At 41.6% G+C, this 20,828-nt stretch overlaps 1 protein-coding gene across 5 annotated transcripts in view; it reads left to right on the top strand.

Annotated features, from left to right (window-relative positions):
• Positions 1–20,828, top strand: part of ARHGAP26 (Rho GTPase activating protein 26) — a 424,946-nt gene that overhangs the window by 381,326 nt on the left and 22,792 nt on the right. The window contains exon 21 of one of the 5 annotated variants that reach the window (XM_070570507.1): positions 13,125–16,751. The exons of the other annotated variants lie outside the window; for them this stretch is intronic. Coding sequence (XP_070426608.1) covers positions 13,125–13,206 — 82 coding nt within the window. The 3' untranslated portion in view covers positions 13,207–16,751. Of the gene's footprint in view, positions 1–13,124; positions 16,752–20,828 lie in introns of those variants that run through there. 5 annotated transcript variants of the gene reach the window in all.

The following is a 20,828-nucleotide window of genomic DNA, read 5'->3' as shown; positions in this document are numbered from 1 at the left end:
CTGAAGTTTCCTAGAAATAGAGACATATGTTTTGCTCGCTCTCTCTGATAGCCTGGCCATGCCAGTTCTTAAGTAAATAGTCACTCTATCTTTAGCCATTCCATTCTCAAATTCAGATTCTATGTAAATAGTTGTTTCCATAAATCATGTCAAGAAAACTATTTTTTTAGGATATGGTCCTTGGTTAATTATAGTCCACCTGATCATTTATAACGCAGGTTCTTTGGAAAGTTCTTGCTGCAGTTGCTAAGAGCCCTGACAGGTCCCATGGTTGTCCGGTTTTGTTGACGCCCTCTGAATCCAACGTGTTGGCAGCCAGTTGGCTACTTTGATTTTAGGGTTATTTTCCTTGTGCCTCATGCAGTTTAAAAATGGCAAAGGAGCCAGTTTCTTTTCCTAGATAAGGCCTAGGAGTAGGGGAGTTTGGGCTGTTCCCGGTGGCAACAGAGCCTCACAAAACGTGTCTAAACACTGTGCTTGGCCAAGTACTTGCAAAGGTGAGGGGCAGCAGGTGGGTTGATGTGGGCCCTAAGTAAAATGTCCTGGAAGGTTGTCTGTGATTTTCCAGAACAACAAATTCATATGTATGGTCTCCTCACCTGCTGGGCCAGTTGTGGGGATCAAGGAGATAACGAGAGCAAAGCACCCTGTGACCTACCTTATGATGAGCCCTCAGTAAATATTTAACTATTCCTATGGTTAACTCATCTCAGCTACCATTCTGGAAGGACACAAGGCCCTTCCACTGCTTTGGCACTAACCTCCCAGGAGTTTGCCCCATCCTGAGCAATTGCAAAACTCAACTACAGTCCGTCATCTGCTGGGGAGCAACTTGCAGAATGAGTTGGCTCCAGGCAACTCATTTCTCGAACTCTTCTCTGCCCACACGTACTGTGAGTTACCCAGAGAGCAGCAGCTGCATCCACCAGTGGAAATTCCCCAGGCCGCTCACTGCCTCTATGGGCAAAGGCATAGCAGGGGAATGGCTTCCTTCAGCAGCTCCTAGGCATCCAGAGGAGGTGTGCAAATACCAGTGCAAACCCTGAGGCTCCACAGCAGTGCCCTGCGCCTGGCACACGTCAGAACAAGCCTCTCTGATTCCTTGTAAGCAGGCAGAGGTTCTGGTGAGGCAGGTGGTAGGAGGGACTTGGGGAAGGCCTTCGTTGTCTTAGTTTCAGTGGGACTTTAGATAACCTGTAGTTGTTCTTAGAGATTGTTCTGTCTCTCTTCCTCTCCCCATGGTAGCCACGTCATTTGAAGTTCCCTTTGCCCCTGGTCAGAAACTCTGACTCTTGAACAGGAGGTAAGGCATTCAGATTCTGGAAGTTTCACAGAGGAAAAGGGGCTAAGGAAAATAGCGTATGTGTGCACATGCTGATGGTCTGAATATTGCATTATCTCTTTCAACAAATAAACCTTAGACCAGATCAGTCTATCAAATACAGAGACAACATTGATCTTTCAGGAGGAATTTGCCAACTCCAAAATGCCAGCTGTCCCTTACTGCCCATTGGAGGGTGGAGAATGCCTCTTTTTAACTAGCGGAAATACTCATGACAAATATCTGAGTCTCCAACCCGAATTAATTTATCGCATATGCTTTTCTCTTCCCTTAAAAAAAAAAAAAAAGAGTAAGGAACACTCACTCCCTGTTGATTCCATGAGGTATGTGAAAGGACATTTTACCTGCAAGAGTGTCTCCAGCAAGCAGCTGGAGGTGTAACAGGGGTATCTGCACGCATGTTTGGGCTCAGCGTCTGTGTCCCTGTTATATATGAGCTCATTCATTCCCTTGCTGTAATTCAGTGTTCAGACTCAGCTTGCTGATTGATGGACTGGAGGAAGCCAGTGATTCTCCATTCAGGAGAAGAGGCTAAGGGAGAACAGACCTGCCCTCCCTTCTCCCACCAAGCCCCTGGTTCTGAAACACTGCCGTGGTTCAGAGCAGTCTCCTCTTAGAGCTCTCATTTATTTTGGAGGAATGATTTGAACCTAGATTACATCAGCCCCATTTTTGCCTTGCTAGTCTTGATTGGCTCGTTTGGCAAAAGCAGCACAATCCATATACCCAAGAGGCTGAAGAAGGAGAGGGGAGTGGAGGCAAGAAGGAATGCATGTAAGGCCGAGTCCCCCATGGTGGGTGCGATAATAAGTCAGCATGACCTTGCTTGGGAGCAGTATGGAAATATGGGTCAGAAGCCTTAAGACGGGCTTATTACCCTTTGACTCAGCAATTGTACTTCTAGTACTTACCATCAGGAAATAATCACAGATATATGCAAAGGTGGGTGGACTTTTATCCCAGTATTATTTCTAATAGCAAAAAAGGAAATAATTTAAATGTCCAACAGTGGTGATGATTTGGTAATTATCACACAGCCATGGAGTTCAATGCAGCTATTAAAAATTATGTTGCTGGGGCTGGCCCCGTGGCCGAGTGGTTAAGTTCGCGCGCTCCGCTGCAGGCGGCCCAGTGTTTCGTCGGTTCGAATCCTGGGCGCGGACATGGCACTGCTCATCAGACCACGCTGAGGCAGCGTCCCACATGCCACAACTAGAGGAACCCACAACGAAGAATACACAACTATGTACCGGGGGGCTTTGGGGAGAAAAAAGAAAAAAAAAAAAAAAAAAAATCTTTAAAAAAAAAAAAAAAATTATGTTGCTGATAAATTTTATTGGCATGGGAATATTTTCATAATAAACTACTTTATTGAAAAAAGCAGAATAAAAAAGTATATGAATTGCAGTGCCATTTTAATGCACAAAACAAAATGCATGTGGATGTCTGTGTCCACATAGAAAGGTTTTAAAACAGTCATGTTACAGTTAACATGTTAACAGTAGTACCTTAGTGTGGAAATATCGATAGTTGGTTTTGTTTAGTTTTTCTGTTTTGTTTTATTGAGGTATAGTTGACATATAACATTATATTAGTTTCAGGTGTACAACGTAATGATTCAATATTTGTGTATATTGCAAAGTGATCACCACGGTAACTCTAGTTAACATCTGTCACTATACACATAGTTACAAATTTTTTTTCTTGCAATGAGAATTTTTAAGATCTACTCTCTTAGTAATTTTCAAATATGCAATACAGTATTATTAACTGTGGTCACCATGCTGTACATTGCATCACCGTGACTTATTTATTTTATAACTGGAAGTTTATGCCTTTTGACCACCTTCACCCGTTCTGCCGACCCCCTACCTCCATCCTCAGGCAACCACCGGTCTGTTCTCTGTGCCATCTATGAACTCCACTCCTTTCTTCCTCCCTTCCTCCCTCCCTTCCTCCCTTCCTCGCCTCCTCCCCTCCTCCTCTTCCTCCCCTTTTTCCCCTTCCTCCCCTTCCTCTCCTCCCCTCCCCTCCCTTCCTCCCCTCCTCCCCATTCCACAAAGAAGTGAGATCATACAGTGTTTGTGTGACTTATTTCATTTAGTTTAATGCCATCCAGGTCCATCCATGTTGTTGTAAATGGCAAGATTTCATTCTTTTTTATGGCTAAATAATATTCCAATGTGTGTGTATACACACCACATTTTCTTTATCTGTTCATCCATTGATGGAAACTTAGATTGTTTCCATTGACTATTGTAAATAATGCTGCAATGAACATGGGAATGTATATATCTTTTCAAGTTAGTGTTTTTTGTTTTCTTAGGATAAATACCCAGAAGTGGAACTGCTGGATCATATGGTAGTTCTATTTTAATTTGGGAGGTTTTGTTTAGTTTTGTTTTTTGCCTATTATTGTTTCTTCATTTTCTACATTGAGTACAAATTGCTTTTAAAGCTAGAAACAGAAACAATGAATTTTCTTTCTGTATTTTAAAAAATAAATATTTATGTATTAAAAAAATATATTATGAGCCATACCCCCATTTTGTTTTTGTTTTTTTACCAAAAACAGGGTGAGTGAGTAGAGAAAGTAAGCTGGCTTTGCATATTTGAATTAAACAGATCCCTGGCATCCTTATTCCTGGTTAGTTTTGCTTTGGAAAGGCAGATATGGTGGCACAGACCCTCAGGTTATTTACTTCTTTCCTTGACTCTGCTAGTTTATCAAATTCAGTCAGTATCAATACTTGCTGTTATGTCAGGGGCACTTTCTTTGTACCAGATGTGGTCCTGGCTCTTTATGTACTCAATGCAGTCCTCACCAAGGCCCTTGGGGTAACATTTTCCCTGGTTTTCAAATGAGGAGAGTGAGGTGGAGCCATAAGAGTTCCCCTCCTCCCTATACCTGTCTCCATAGCCCTTGCTCTTCGCACTCCACCTTGCATTCCCTGTGGGAGGTTTTCCAATGACTCCACTCTAGGCCTGTCTTCCTAAAGAAGCCTCCCTATTTAAAGAACCAGTTTTTAGCCTCTTGGCAGAGGTGAGGAGAGGGAAAGTTAGATGTTGAAAGTCCCATGGCTTAGAAGGAAAAGAAGGGAAGAAGTTGCTGCAATGGCCCATCCGCCACCCTCAAGAAATTAAGCCGTTCGTTGAGTCCTAATGTCCAAGGATCCAGCCCAGCCTCCCTTGTCCAGCTTAGTGATGGCAACTCTTTGCTGCTTACCTTACAGAATATTATAAGAATGAACAATGCCAGTCCTGGCAGCATTTCTATAAAACCTGTGCAACACTGCTTTTAAGAGCCAGTACTCTTCTTGGAGAAAGACCCGCCCCAAGGAGGAAGTATTGCACTATGACTCCCCTACACCTGCCCTCTCCACGTGGGCTTCTCAGGAAGCTGTCCACAGGAGTGCCCCAGAATTCAGACCCTCTCCACCGACACCCCCAGAATGAGTATGGGCTGGTGGGCAGTGCCTGTCCTCCCATCTTCCCAGGCCCATTTTCTGCAACATCCAGCCTTTCAGTGACACCACCAGCTTTTCTCTGACGGAGCCAATGGAAGAACAGACATCTCCTGTTGGCCTGCCCGGAAAAAAGAGGCTGGGGCTTAATTAAGGTCCACAGCTAGGGACTGACACCTCCACTTGACATAAAATTCAGAGCTTTGAGCGCAGGTTATTTGATACCTGCGGACCTATCTGCTTCTGGTACCACAACCTGAGCGCCTGGGAACTTGCCTCTGTGTGTTTTCTGTTGAGGGCTTTGCTGTGCAGACACAAGTAACAGGGCTGTGCTAAGAGGGGAAATTACCCTAGGGTGAAAGCCCTAGAACTTGAGGCATATTACTTTTTCTCTCTTTCCTTTTGTTTAGGTGATGGTGCAGTTTTCTCTTCATTTTCACTTCCATTTGGATCACTGCCTTAGGATTTAGAGATGGTAAAAATACTGAGTCCTCAAGTCTACTTTTCATTTTAAAATAGAAGAACCATTTTTTCAGGACAAGTCAAGCATATCATAGTCATAACTGCTACCGTTTAGTGAACGCATTTTTGTTGTTAGTGTCGTTGAGTCGATTCCAACTCCTAGCGACCCTGTCTGTATACAGCAGAGCAGAACCCTGCAGGGTCCTTTTGTGCCATCCTCTCACCTTCTGGTGCTGTATCAGACAATGCTCCAAGGCTGTTCATAGGGTTTTCATGGCCAATTTTTTCAAAAGTGGATGGCCAGGTCCTTCTTCCTTGTTTATCTTAGTCTAGAAGCTCCGCTAAAACCTGTCCACCATGGATGACCGTGCTGGTATGTGAAATACCAGTGGCATAGCTTTCAGCATCATGGCAACACCCAGCCACCACAGTATGACAACCGACACACGGGTGGTGTGGTTCCCTCACCAGGAAACAAACCCAGGCCTCCGTGGTAAGAGCGCCGAATGTTAACCACTAGACCACCAACTTACTGCATACCAAGCTTTAATAAACTAATTAATATACTAATATAATTATTAATTATCCCCATTTTAACCAGGGGAGGAAAATGAGGGACACAGAAGTTAAGTTGCCCAAGGTCACAAAGCTAATAATTGGCAGAATCAGTATTTAAACTAGTAGTGGGGGGCTCTCCGACCCCAAACTCCTACACTTAACTCATTATTCTTAAGAATATTGTTTTCATTTAGAAGTCTGTTTATCAAATATGACAGGTATTCTCTGAAAACAGAAAACCCATGAAAGTATTGAGAAACTTCCAAACCATTTTTTTTAAATTTTCCACTTAATATGTATTTATGAGATTTTTGGAACTGGGGTTTTATCTGTTTCAACGGGTTCTAGGGCACTTCAAAGCAAATTTCCTCTAAGTTGGCTGGCCACCTTGCGTCAGGCATTTCCCGGTCCCTTCTGTCCACTGGGCTTGTGAGGTGAGCGTGCTGGAGACTGATGGGAGCCACTAGCCATGTGAAAGCTGCAGTGGAGAGGCTGCAGGAGAGTAGTGGGCACAGCAGTTTGGGAGAACCCAAGTCCTGGAGTCAGGCTGCCTTGGTTCAGTCCCAGCACCACCACTTTGTGGCTCCTAGAAAATTAATCATCCCTTCCAACTTCCGGCTTACCCCTCTGCAAAATCAGGGCAGCCCTCGCAGGGTCGTTGGGATGACTCAGTGTCAGAAAGCCCTCTGCCCAGAGCCTGGCGTGTTGGAAGCACTCGCTACCAGTGGGAGCTGTTATTCCAGAGGCAAGGCTTTGTGCCATTGCTGCATCTTGCCTCAGCAGAAAGTAGGGGCTCATTTTGCCCATGACCCTGATTCTCCATTCCCAGATGCAAGTATGACCATAGCCCCCCCTAATTTTAAACTCCAAAATGGAGAATGGGAACACTCCAACTCAGGGGAAGCTTTCCCAAACTCCTCTAGCTTAAACTGATCCCTCTCTCTCAGAACGCCTTCAATCTTTTGACCAAATCACACATTAGCACTGAGAATTTGTTAATTCGATGGATAAATTTGCACATTTACAGAGCCAAAAATAACAAAGTCCGTGCAAATAAATCAAAGTTTTTAGAGGAACAAAATAATCACAAAGGTATATTGCTACTAAGCACCTGGTGTGTTCACATTTCCCAGTAATTAACAAGGCTGACATGGAACGCTGGAGAAACTAAGGATCAGTGGTTCCCATCTCTGCTTGCTTCTCAGAACCACAGGGCTGGGATTTGAGGGGAATGGGGACAGCATTTAAAAAATACAGATTTTTAGGCCCCAACCCAGCCAGACTCATTCAACTACTTGATAGTGTGGGGACTTTTCATTTTGGAAAATACATTTTATTTTCTTTCATTTTTGTAATTTGCTCGTTTGTGATTTGCAGTATTCTTCCCTTGGGAGGATTCTCCTTTCCTTTCCATAGTTTCCGGGGAGAATGACAGAAAGGTTAAATATATGCAGGGTATCATTTTGTCACTATAAGCCTGGGTGACAATAAGAAGAGCTGACAGAGACATGATGTGGGCATTGGGGAATAGCTTTGTAGAAGGTTTGTCCTCACATTTCAGGTGGCTGCATTTGAAAATATAGACTTGCGATTTCTGAAGGGAACCGAAAGGGCTTGTAATACTATTACCGTGAAAACCTTTGTAAACAAATTAACAATACACTGACAGAAAGTGAGTTAGAACCTCGGAGAGTCAAAGTCAGAGTGAACTCGAAAAAGTAGGGATGATCACTCGAATATCTCACCACGTGCTTGATCCTATAGATCCAGGAGGTGTGACAGCTCACAAAGGAAGAGAAGTCTTCAGGCTGTTTGTTTGTTTGTTTGGGGCTTCTGTAATTCCTTTCTTCTGAAAAGGAACAAGCAACATACTTTTTTTTAGAGCGCATAGAGACTTCATTGAAAAGGCGAGCATTTGTTTCTCCAAACAGAATGCCTTTTTAGCTTTACCAGGAAACAATTTCTTGCAGGAAAAGTATGTTTTGCTGTTACTAGCCACTACTGGGAATTCTGCTACAGCCAGGCCAACTTTTATTACTGATCTTCTTTCAACGGTTCTTTCCTTCAAAATAGGACCCTTTCCATTAAGTTCACACAGGATTCTGGGAAAAGGTTCAATGATGAAGCAAGGAAACTGAGGGAGCTTAGGAGGAAGTGGGGCTTGGTGTTTGTTTTAATCCCAAATTGTTAAAATAAAAAGATGCACTGGCCTTTAAGAGAATGAGCCCTGAGCACACTACATTGTTGAGGTCTCAGCTCAGATGTCAACCCGGAGAAAAGTGCCCCATCCACAGAGTCCAAATCATCCTGCCCACCCTTCCCCACCCAGGCACTCACTCTCACACTGCTCTCATTTTTATTTTCTTCATAGCTCTTAATAACATCTAAAATTATCGTATTTGGTTGTTTACTTGTTTATTGTCTGTTACACACACACACGAACAGTGTTTCCTAAACTATTTTGATCACTAAAATAATCAAAATATTATCAGAAAAATATTTGGGACATGCACCTCCAGTATGTATTTGTTGTTTTTATTTACTTATTGATAAAGTATATACCTACCTAATTGTTATATTACACACATCAGAAAACATAAAATGCAAATCTTGTGAGGATCAGATGAAGAAATGCAGTGAGAATTTGTGGTATTTTTTTGCTCCACCCAGCCTGTACTCTCACAGCCTGCCTTGAAGTTCACTGTGTCTGAACATGCTTGAGGACAGAAGCCTTGCTTCACTTGTTTTCTGCTCTTCCCAGTGCCTATAAAGCCCCTGCCATGTAGTAGGTATGCAGTAAATATTTATCGTTGAGTAAAAAACAAGGCTAAGGCACAACTCACTCTAACAGGCTCCAAATAGCTGAGGTTTTATTGCAGCTTTGTAGAGCGAGAGGATAAATACCCTGGTTTTTACGGTCAGAATGCCGTCCTATTACAATATGTGCTGAATAAGGGATTTACTGTAATGATCCAAATCCTTCACCAAGGAGGTAATTAGAACTTCCTTGATCAGAGCACAGGCAGACAGACAGGTGGTTTCTAGTTTCCCTTATAACAGATGGCTCACATGGACCACTTTCTGAGGCTTTTTGAGGAAAATTGCTCATAAACAGCCTTAAAGATAGTATTTTTTTTATGTCCTCTAACACATGCTTTCTAAATAAAGTGAAAAGGCTTCAGTAGATTGAGGGCAAGAGCACATATTATGAAGGATGCTGTGAGGAGCAGGGCACTTCCAGTTCACCTGAGCAGCAGGTGCAGCGTGTCTGTCATGCCAGAGGGAGGCTCTGTGCCCCATGGAGGCTGGATGTGCTCCAGAGGCTCTGGAGTGCCCACTCTGGTGAGCCTTCCTTTCTAGGTGCCCTCAAAGGTTTTTGTCCTGGCACAATAAACTATACATCACCTTCCAAACTCATATTTTTTAGGAAAATCTCAGTGGGTTTGATTTCAAGATTTTTTGAAACAGAGGACAGATAGCATAGTGGCTAAGAATTAGGGCTGGTTTCAAATCCCAGCTCATCCACCAACAAGCCAATTGGACTTAGGCAAAGATACTTAAACTTTATGATCCTCGGTTTTCTTATCTGAAAAATGGGAATAATAGTACCTATCCCTGAGATTGTTTGGAAAAATTAAATAAGATAATGCCTCCAAAAAGTTTGGCTGAATGACTGGTACGTGGTAAGTATCAATAGAAGTTAGTACTCGTCATTAATTGTTATCATCACTTTCACCTGCCCTTTGAAAGCTTTTAGCTCACTATGAACTTATGCTAAGTGAAACAAGCCAGACGCAAAGGGTCCCACGTTGTATGATTCCATTTTTGTGAAAAGTCCAGAAAAGGCAAATCTCTAGAGATAGAAAGTAGATCATGGTTGTCTGTGGCTGGTATTGGGAGCAGAGCTTAACTGTAAATCGCAGGAGGGATGTTTTTGGACTTCTAGAAACATTATAAAACTGGATTATGGGTGATGATTACACAACTCTGTCAATGTGTAAGTTGTAGCTGAATAAAGCTATTTTTTAAAATCCTGCTCTCCCAGGAATACTGAACAGAATCGGTAAATGTTGACATCATGATGATGATGATGATCGTATAGATGAATTATATCAAATTTAAGAGGGAAAAATATTAAATGACCATCAACACCTTGCTTGAAATGTACATATAAGTTTTTTTATTAATTTAACTCTTCAGAGTAATTCATTAGATCTTGGAAAAGTATATGCTATGTTTTTGCAAGAGGAAATAAAAAGATCGATAGCTGAGAACAGAAATTTCCAAAATGTGAGCCTTGTGGCACTGAGGTACCTGAAAATTTTAAATGGTGCTTGGATGAACTTTTTTCTTCATTTTAATAATAATGGGGTTTTAATATTTAGAATGGACTAAAGTGGATGTTTATGTTTTATTAAGGGGATCAAGTTAAAGAAAAAATATTAAAATATTATATATTAGAAATACATATGATACACAGATATGGCAAAAGATATGAGGCTGGGGCACAAGTGACTGAGGTTGAGCAACACTACCTAGGAGTCAGGAGGAAGAACAATGCCAGTGAGTGACTGAAATTGAATACCGAGACCCACTAGTCTATCAGAGTATAGACCAGCATGCCTGCCTCCCCACCAGAAACAAGATGTCTGACACGCCCCTCCTGTGGTACTTGTTGCATGTCACCATCCTCGGTAAGGAAACAGGTGCCTGTATGTAGAGCTGTCGTGACAACACTAGAGGGAGAGCAGTTCCGTTTCAGGATATTGGGTCATTCTGATTCAGATACGTCTGGCTTCCGTGACTCCCAGAGTCTTACCCTTGGCTTCTTGTAGATCCATATTGCCTTTCCCTTCATTCATTACTTTGATCCTGTGGAGTTTTTTTTTTTGTTTTTTTTTTAATGCAGCCTTTAGATATTGTCAATTCTAAAGATACTTGCTGAGCATTCACAGTATGCAGGAGAAAACCGGAAGAGTAAGATAACTGCAGGCAAGGTGGGGTCAAGGCCAGAAGAAAGGTATAGAGTCCTTGAGGGTTCAGAGGAGACAGACGGACTCACTGTGACAGCAGAGAATCCTCAGATGGGAGTGCACGTTTGAACTGGGCTTTGAATAGTGTGTGGGCCCTGGTTAGGGGCAAGGGAAGAGACATTCCAGGTGAGAAAAACAGCGCCAGCAAGAACATGGTGATGGAAAGCTGAAAGCTTGTTCGTGGCACAAGTAAACCAGTTTGACAAGCCCAGGAGCTGGACTAAACTACGGCCCATGGGCCAAATCCAGCCAGCTGCCTGATTTTTTTGTTTTTATGTCCCACGAGATGAGTGGTTTTTATGTTGCTAAACTGCTTTGTCTTACATGGTTATGTAAGTAACTACATAGTACCCTCAATTTTGCCTCTTGGTCCACAAAGTCTAGAATATTTAGTATATGGCCCCTTAAGAAGAAGTTTGCTGACCTGGAGAGCACTGGGGACATGCAGGCAAGTAATGAGCACTAAGAAGAGCATTGGGGCAGTGTTGTGAAAGACCTTCAAATGACAGGCACCCAATGGGCTTAAGGAAAAAGTGGAAGTTATAAGCTTACAATTTTGGGAAATCTGAGGGTGGATCTAACCTCGAGCACAATTGGATCCAAGAGCCCAAATTATTATTTTACTTGGCTCTTCTTCCCTCTTTTTTTTAAACTTCATTTGCTAACAGATGTTGCCATGTAATGGGGAAAGAAGATCTGGTCACCCTAAGCGAATACACTTAGGTTTTGCATCCAGACCCGGTGGCTGAACTGTGAATATGTTAGACCCCCTGGATGAACTGTGATCTATTACATGTCCATCCTTGACCCAGTCACTGTGGCCAGGGGGAAGGGGGACTCTGACTAGCCAGCTTGGATCACATGCCTGTCCCTGCCATGAAATCAATGGGACATTGGACCCACATGTATCACTTGGGGTGAAGAACATCTGCAAATGACCCAGAAGAAGGGTAGGAAAACTGGTGGGCAGGAATAAACTGTAACCATCTATTCCACTACCCCAGGGTAAGGAATTTATTCTATATGCAGTAGGTAATGGGGTGTTTATGAGCAGGAGACTGCTGTTCATTCAACAACATTTAACAAATATTTAAGCTATGTGTTTGGGAGCTTCGTGTAGTTACTATATGCAGTAGGATGGATTGGAACAGTAAAAGGTAAAGAAGCCGGGCTAGAGACTCTTACAGTAGTCCAGGTGAGAAGGCCTTGTTCTTCATCCTAGTAGCAAGGGGGAAGCATTGAAGTGTTTTAAGCAGAGAAATGACGTGATCAGATTTGCATTTTGGAATGATCACCATGAATGGCCCTCTTAAGCATCTATTTGAAAATGTTATTTACACTGTAAATTTGCCTAGTAACTTGAAGATTGTTGAGAGTAATTTGGATCTACCTCAGATTTGAAAAAAAAAAAGTAGAAATTTTAATTTTGTGAGATCAGAATTAGTGGTGTTTTACTGTGTCTATTTTCATTGACTTCTCCATGGGAGTTTGGTTTTGAAGTACAGGAACTAGAGAATATAAAAATCATTTTCCTTCAGTTTGTTTTTATTCACAGATGTTAAAACTCTTTTTCCACTGGAAAGGGTGACTTTGCTGGAAAATCATTTAAAGTTGTTTCCAGTCAAGTCAATAAGCTCCTCAGAACCAAGTGAACAAGGGGCGAAAATTACCGTGAAGCCTAGTGAGATTGTGTTCCTTCATTGCAGCCTGAGCCAGCCATTGTGGAAGGTGGGCATGGGCATAGGGAAGAGTGCAGGTTTTGTCATGGTCACACTGAAGGAGCAAGGCCACGCATGGAAGATATGAAGGGAGTAGAGAAGACATCTGAATAGGCTGAAATCAGATCAGAAACAATTTTCCAAATGTTTAGACCGTTGAATAAGCACTAGAATTAGAGGAAAGTCAGTTATTTGCTTGAGAGAAAAAAAAGTCAGAGACTGTTGGCCTTTTCATAAAAGTTCCTCTCTCCTTATCTCTCGGCCTCATATGCCTTTTGTGGTGTCCCGACCAAGGTTTGTACGGTGACAGGAGTTTAACTTAATCGTCCTGGATATTATCTTCAGCAGAAGTGCTTTTTCTACTGCTGAGAGTTCTGAACACAGCGAAATATTTTAGACTCCTTATTCAAGGAATCTCCTTTCCCCAGGGTTACTTTGAAGCTGAAGTATCTTGGGACGCCACTACTAATTTTAACTACTTCTTTGTTTTCAGCAGTGGACATTTAGATTCTTACTAAATCCTTTTCCCTGCTTCTCCTCCCCCCAGTCCAAACAGGAAATATTCCCTGAAAGCAGACTGTATAGAAAAGTATTCTGGATGGCCAATGACTTTCAGCCAGTGTTGTTAACGTATCATCCAGCTTACTCAGAATGCGACATCGAGATGTTCTCCCCGACTTCCCCATGCCCAGGTGAAAGGAAGACACCATTGACTTTCTGTGATAACTTTACCAAACTAAAAAAAAAAGTCTCTAGAAGAGCCAACATAATTTTCCATGAGGGAAGCAGTATGGAAAAATTACTTCTTGCATGGGGAATGTGCTCAGTAAATATTTGTTGATGGTATTTGACTGAAACAGCAGAGAAACAGTACAGACAGTTGGGAGCTGACAACTGTGTTATGCAACCTAAACTATGGATTGGTGCAGCAAAGACTGAACTGTCATTTTGCCCCTATTAAACATCCTTCTTCTAGAGAATAAAGTAGTCATTTGTATGATTAGGGAGATTATTTTTTCTATTAACACATTAATTTTTTGGTTATAAGTGTGACATTAATTGTGGAAAATATTTTTAAAAGCATAAAGAATAAAAATTACCTTTAATGTCATTCATTAGAGAATGCTGTTAATATGTTGATATTCTTTCCATAAGTATGTTTTAAGATAGATTTGCACGTATTTCTACTATATAGAAAAGTGCATGAAATATGAGTGTGCAGCTTAATAAATTATTATTTAGCAAGCACCCGCATAACCACCACCCAGGTTAAGATATACAACTTTGCCAAGACCCCAGAAGTATCCACATCTGTTGCTTTCTTCCCTATCACAGTATTCTCCCTCCCCACAAAGGTAACCACTAATCTGCTGTTTACAGTAATCAATTCCTTGTTTTTAATTATATTTTCACTTCTTAAATACAGGTTCTTATTATTCACGGTAGTTATGTTCTATAAAGTCACCGCAAACGCTGAATTAGCAAATACTGAACCACGGCTCCTAGGGGAAATGCAGGGTTCAGTTGCTACAAGCCTCTGGTCACAACATTTTCATCCACTGATCAATACATAATCTTGTTGTACCTGTTTCTGTTTAAAGACATCTTATTTAATATTATTATTGATTCATTAACATTGAACTCATGACCAACAGCACTATGAGTCACACCTGAACATATTTTCTCCATAAGGCACATCACAGCCTTTCTTGCACTTAGGAACACAAGAGAGCTCGAACAAGAAGCCACAGCGTCCCCTTGTTCAAGCTTAGATGGGAATGTGTGCATCAGGTGACTGAGAGTGTCTCAAGTTTTTCATCACTCTGTGCATGTCCACAGATGACTATGAAAGCACCATGAGTATTGATTCTGAGGTTGCTGATAAATTTTAGCAAGTAGGTGAATTCACAGATAAGGAATCTGCAAATAATAAGGATCAACTGTGTGCATCCCTAAACTGTAGTGTTTTTTATTATTATTTAGAATCTGGCTTCTTTGGCTCAGTGGTTTTAAGAGTCATTTCATGCAGCTGTAGTTCATTTACTTTCACTGTGGTACAGTACACCATTGTATTAATGTACTAAAATTGTTTTCCTTTCTACTTGTGCTGAACTTCGGGGTTGTTTCCAGTATTTGCTTTTACAAATAATTTGCTGTACACATTCTCTTAACGTGTCTTCTGGTGCACACGTATACAGCATGCTCTAGGGTATATGTCCATGAAGGAACTGCTGGATCATAGAGAATGGTATCTTTACCTTCGCTAGATAATGCCAAACTGTGTTTAAAGTGGATGTAGCAATTTACACCCCTCCTCCAGCAAAGGATAAGAGTTCCAGATGTTTCACATCTTGTAAACACTTGATATTTCCAGCATTTTGATGTTAGCTATCTAGTCATTCTGGCAGGTGTACAGGATCATTTCACTGAGGTTTTAATCTGCATTTCCTGCTTTACAGAAAGATTGAACACCTTTTCTTTTTAATTTTCTCTCCTAATGTCCCTGTGCAATTTTCTTGCCCACTTCCCACTTGGTTGTCCATCCGTTTCTTGCTGGTCAGTAGGCATTCTTTGTATACTTTGGTTAATAGCACTATCTTTATTTACATGTTGTAGCTGCCTTTTTACTCTCTTTTAATGTTATCTTTTGATAATGAAAGTTCTTAATTTTAGCGTCATCCAGTGTATCAGTGTTTTCCTTTATGGTTAGTGGTTTTATGGCCTGTTGGGTAACCCCCAACCCCAAGTTCCAGAGTTATTCTCTTCTAAACCTTTACTGTTTGCCTTTGGCATTTAGATCTATAATCCACCTGGAAATCATTTGTTAGGTGTGATATGAGGTAGGGGTCAAGTGTCACTTTTTCCATACAGATATCCAATGATCCTAGCACCATTCATGGAAGAGTGCTTTCCACCACTATTATTAAGTAATGTAGGCTCATGTTAAAAATTCAAACAGTAGAAACAAATATAAAATTAAAAAGTGAATGTCCAGTCCACACCTGTGCACCCAGCTCCCCATTCTCAATCCCCCGAGGCAGTTACAGTTGTCTACTTGCAGACTTTCTCCTCAGAATAGTATTCAACACCTCTAGCTTTAGAAAGGTGGCTTTAAGTTATGTCTCGGGACAGCAGAAGATTGTCTAGTGGCACTATTGCTTTCCCTTTCTTGTTAAGTTACAGTGAATGAATTTGTTCTTGCAATATCTGCATTATATAGAGAATGGCGGTTGTACTGCACTCAATTTAAGGTAGTCAAGAGGTATTGGGATTTCTTAGCAACCACTCACATCTTTTGAAATAACACATGGTACCACATAGACTCTTTGTAGTGCCCCAAAATACTTTTGCGTTTCCTTACAAATAACTTCATAAATTGTGACATTTTTTAGTTGAAAGAAAGTGAATTTTATTTTAAGAATCAGTTGTGTTGTACCTGAGATGTGGTGTTGAAAAGGATTGAGGGGCTAGACTCAGGTGCAACAGGAAAGAGTAAAACTCAAGAAGGATCACGTGCCATGCAGCACAGTGGAGGCCTTTGTCCCAGTTAACGATACTGGTCCTTTCTCTTTAGAATTTTTTGGGCCTGTTGTCTGGGCATCTTTATGTCCAATCTTTAGTTTTTCCTTCTACCTCGTATTTCTGTATTATTCAACATGAGAGGGTTCCTATTGTTGACTTGGGGAACCTTCAGGGTGACAGATGCCCTATTCTAAGATTTTGAATTTTATTTAAATCATGGAATTATTTGTCATTCCCACCACACTGCATCTGAATTTAGAATTTATTTGAAACTTCAGAAATTCTTTGAAAAGCTGGAAAACAGAATCACTGCACTGTAGATGAGTCAAACTATTTTAAAAGCAAATTATTTAAAAACTATTTTAAGAGTAATTGCCTGTAATTGCTAAGGCCTTAAAGGGATTTCACCAGTTAGTCTCGCTGTAATAAGAATCAGGACTCTGTCATTGTCTGAATAAAAATGCATATTAAATTAGGTGAGAGGAAAGAATCTGTCGATACTATGCACGCTAGTAAAAGTCTGCAAGAAATATGGAACAGTGCAACTTGGGGGCATGTGGATTTTTTTGTCTTGTAAAGTTGTGAAGCAGACACATGTAAAGAATATATGTGTTCAAATTTTCAACAAATAAAAATCGGTTTTTGTGTCGTTTGCTCTGATTCACCACCATCCAGTTTACCAGTATTCCTTTTGGCCCTATTTTCTTGGCTGAAGTTTGATTTCCCTTTTCTTTTTATGGTACCTTAAATCAAGACATAAAGGGATATTTTCCACTGAAAAAAAATTCACTGATTTCAGATTCAATTAAGTAGGACTTTACAGGTTTTCATAGAATTTTCTCTTCTCTCTCATGATGGCGGAAAGAAAAATAATATAAGCCATCCCCTTGGATTCAATAGCACCATCCCCATTCCAGGCCTAATCAGGAAGGGGGACTGATGGAGCATTAAGGTCAGCCCTGGGCCAGCAACCCCACAGGCCAGCCCATGCCTGAGACCCGTGACTGGGAACCAGGGCTGCAGATCACTTCCACTGCCTGGCAGAGGGGAGCAGATGCCAGTTTTGTGACTTCTCCACAGTACAGTGCTGGTGCAAGACACTTTGGCCCCTCTTGGGTCCCTCATCCTTCCCTCTCTATCTTTGAGAGTCCTAGAATAAGCTAAACATCCGCCACTCCCGGCTTCTCTCGGAGCAGCCATAGCATTTGACTAGGGAATCTAACACACCCCCCCCCCCCCCCGGTTGTGGTCGTCTGTCTCTCTGTCCACCTGCCTTGCTCCTTCCCCACACTACCTTCTTGGCAGAATGCCCTTTGGAAAATTAAACATTGCTTCCAGATGGAAACAGAACACGAGAAGGGAACTGTATTCATTTTTACATCATTGGAAATGCTAGGAAAGAGAAGAGTCCGAGGCAACTTGAACTGAAAACAAAAAAAACTTCATCTAAATGTTTTTTATGATAATGCTGCACGCTGGTGGGGCCCATGGTGAGAGGGAAGAGGCAACCCCCATACACTGTTGGTGGAATGCAATTCAGTAGAACCTTCCCGAAAAGCTATTTGCTAGGATATATCAAGACCCTTAGAAAAAACTCCTAGCCTTTGACCCACTAACTTAACTTCCAGGAATTTATACTAAGGAAACAATTGGAGACACAGGCAATGGTCCTCAACAAGGATGTGAGTTGCAGGACTATTTATAATAGCTGAAGGGGGATAATAATCTGAATGTACATAATAAGAGTATGGTGACATCAATTGGGGTATACCATACAATACAATACCCTGTTGCCATTTAAAAATATGATATTAAAGCCAATTTAATGACATTGGAAAATGCTTTATTAAGTGAAAAAAACAGGCAACTAACTATGAATGTACTATTATCTCCCAAAAAAAGTGAGGAAATATGCCAAAATGTTAACAGTGATTATCAGTGGTGTATATTATGTATGATTTTATTGCTTTTCTTGCTTTTTGGTATTTTCCAATTTTCTACAAGGTCGTCTGTAATTTTGAGTATCAGAATTTTAAAAGATTTGCTTTCTCATTAATGGTCAGCTTACTGCTCATGTCGTACCAGCTCAGGTTTTAACTACTGTGGTGTGGAGGCCACAGAGGGTCTGCCACATCCATAATCAGATTGGGAGCCTGCCGGGGCAGCCCTGTCCACAGTATGGCAGGCATGCCCTGGCTGGTACCGCAGACGTTCCATCATTCAAGTGAGTCACCACAGAAGGGTGTCAAGCTGATGATATTGCCACACACTGTACTTGAACTATCAGCCACAACCCTGCATGCTGCCAGGCCTTTTAGCCTTATCTTCCTAAACCATTATTTCTTCACTGTTCAGTGAATGTCAAAGGGACTGACTGCAACTGTCTGAGTCCTTTGGAGGACACTGTGGACCAGCAAACTAAAGCTGGTGCAAACCTTCCAGTTCAATCCAAGCCAGACCAGCAAATGTTCCTTCCGTGCTAAAGTTTAAGCGGTTGTTGTTGCTGTGTTGGGCCTCGATGTGGGGGCCTGGTGGGACCCCAGGAATATTTAGGGTGAAAAATGTGCTGGGGCATTCAGCTCAGATACTCCCATTTGGACTCAGGATTGTGGAGAGGCCTTTGGGGGTCGTCTACTAAGATGTTAGTTATAAAATTATTTTCTCTTGTCCTAACCTCAATCGTTTGTTATCTTTGGCCTCATTAGTGGGAAGAGAGTTTGAGAAGTTGATCTTAGAGATTTCAGAGCCAATAGCAAAATCGACTGTTTTGTCTGTCCATGTTGAGTTTTTTAGGGGCGAGATTTTTTTTGTCCTCTCTTGTCATTTTCTCAGCAACCTATAGCCAGACACTTCTTTTTTTTTTTTTAAAGATTGGCACATGAGCTAACAACTGTTGCCAATCCTCTTTTTTTTTCCCCCTGCTTTTTTCTCCCCAAATCCCCCCAGCACATAGTTGTGAATTTTTTTTTAGTTGTAGGTCCTTCTAGTTGTGGTATGTGGGATGCTGCCTCAATGTGGCCTGACGAGCGGTGCCATGTCCGCGTCCAGAATCCGAACTGGCAAAACCCTGGGCCGCAGGAAGTGGAGCGCACAAACTTAACCACTTGGCCACAGGGCTGGCCCCAGCCAGACACTTCTGTAGTGAAAGGACAATATAAGATTATGCATAGTCTTGGGACATTATCATCATCCCTGTTCATCTTATTTCCCACCTATATGTTCTCTGAGTTGCATCAAAAGTAAAATATAATGTATTCTCTTTTTCTTGGAGGAACATTTGTATGTTTACAGTCATTCTGTTGCTCCAGGCGTCACTCATGATGGTATATAAAAATAAATGTTCGATAGTATTGTTGATAGTGAGTTTTATTGACGTGACTCTGAAGCACAAATTTAAAAAACATGTAATCCCATAAATAGGTTAAAAAATCATAAGTATTGTATGCGTTTTATTGTTACACTAAAACAGTGGTAATAAACTTTACATTGTAGTCATTTATGACAAACAAATGTTATTGCCACGACTAAAAAACAAGCAAACAAATAGTTCTATTAGCTATTAAAAATTACCGTTAATACTATTGACATGGGGATTGAAGAGTAAGTTCTTATAATCGTTGTGAATATTCTGCCTTCCAACCGCACTCCCAGACAATTTCAGCCATGTACCATTAACCAAGAACCACTTAGGTATCCAAGCATGTGAAAATACATTCAGAACCCACATTGTGTTCATAGAATATGTTTCCAGCTATGCCTTTTTTAGGCATAATTCTTGGTACAGATGAGATAGGAAGCTGGAGGTGTTTCCTACTTAGAAAAGCCACTGAAAAGAAAAAAAAAACTTTCAAAAGAAGTCTTAAGGACTTTTTAATTGTCTTGTGGTGACCACTGACCAGAGGAACAGACTAGTCCAGGCCTCTGGGCCTAGGCTGCTCTCTTGAACCTCCAAATTGCCCCTCGTCAGAACTCGTGTTCCTGGGCCGCACTGCAGTTCAGAAGTCACGGCCCGGCCTCGCCTACTAGGTCATTTTCTAGTGGGGCAGGTTGTAGTGAGAGGGCTGGGAAAGCAAGGCCCTTCTTACCAGCTGCAGCTAAGGAGGACGCTGAAGGCTGCACGGGAGAAATGAGGCGGCACTGTCTCCCAGGGCTCGAGACAGTCAAGTGGGAGCAGGTATGAAACTAATAATAGAGTCATTTATCCCTCAGCTGATGAATCTTACTGTCTTATATTACAGTTGTTTTTTAATCTGTCCCATCTTTTCAAGTGCATTTTAAGCTCTCAAAGTTAGGGACTTGTTAAATGCTGTGTTGTGTTCCACTTACTGTCTTGATCATACTAGGTGCTCAATAACTAGTCTTTGCTGGATTAATTGAGAAAAAGAAAAGAAAGCCGTATTTTGTTAGTTTAATCTCTTCTATTTTATGAATTCCATCTGCTGTACGAATGTACCAGACTGGAGACTAGAGGCAGGATTGGGGATTTTGTTGGAATTTACAATGTGTTGAGTCTTACTGAGTCTGTCTGTTGCTGCATTCCCATTTTCCCTTGCCAATGTGGTAGACAGCTAAAGGAAACTCATCAATCAGCGGTTACAAAGGCTTCTGGTGCTATGGCTGGGTCTGTAAGGAAGCTTAGCACAACAGAGAGGAACAGAGCAAGTTGTGCCACCCCAGAGGCAGTCCACTGTGGCGGCAAGAGGCCTGGGCTTGGAGCCAGGGGCTTGGG

This window comes from Equus przewalskii, chromosome 13 (genome assembly GCF_037783145.1).
Source record: "Equus przewalskii isolate Varuska chromosome 13, EquPr2, whole genome shotgun sequence".
NCBI lineage: Eukaryota > Metazoa > Chordata > Mammalia > Perissodactyla > Equidae > Equus > Equus przewalskii.
Note: the sequence above shows the minus strand (reverse complement) of the source record. Positions and strands in the feature narration are given on the sequence as shown.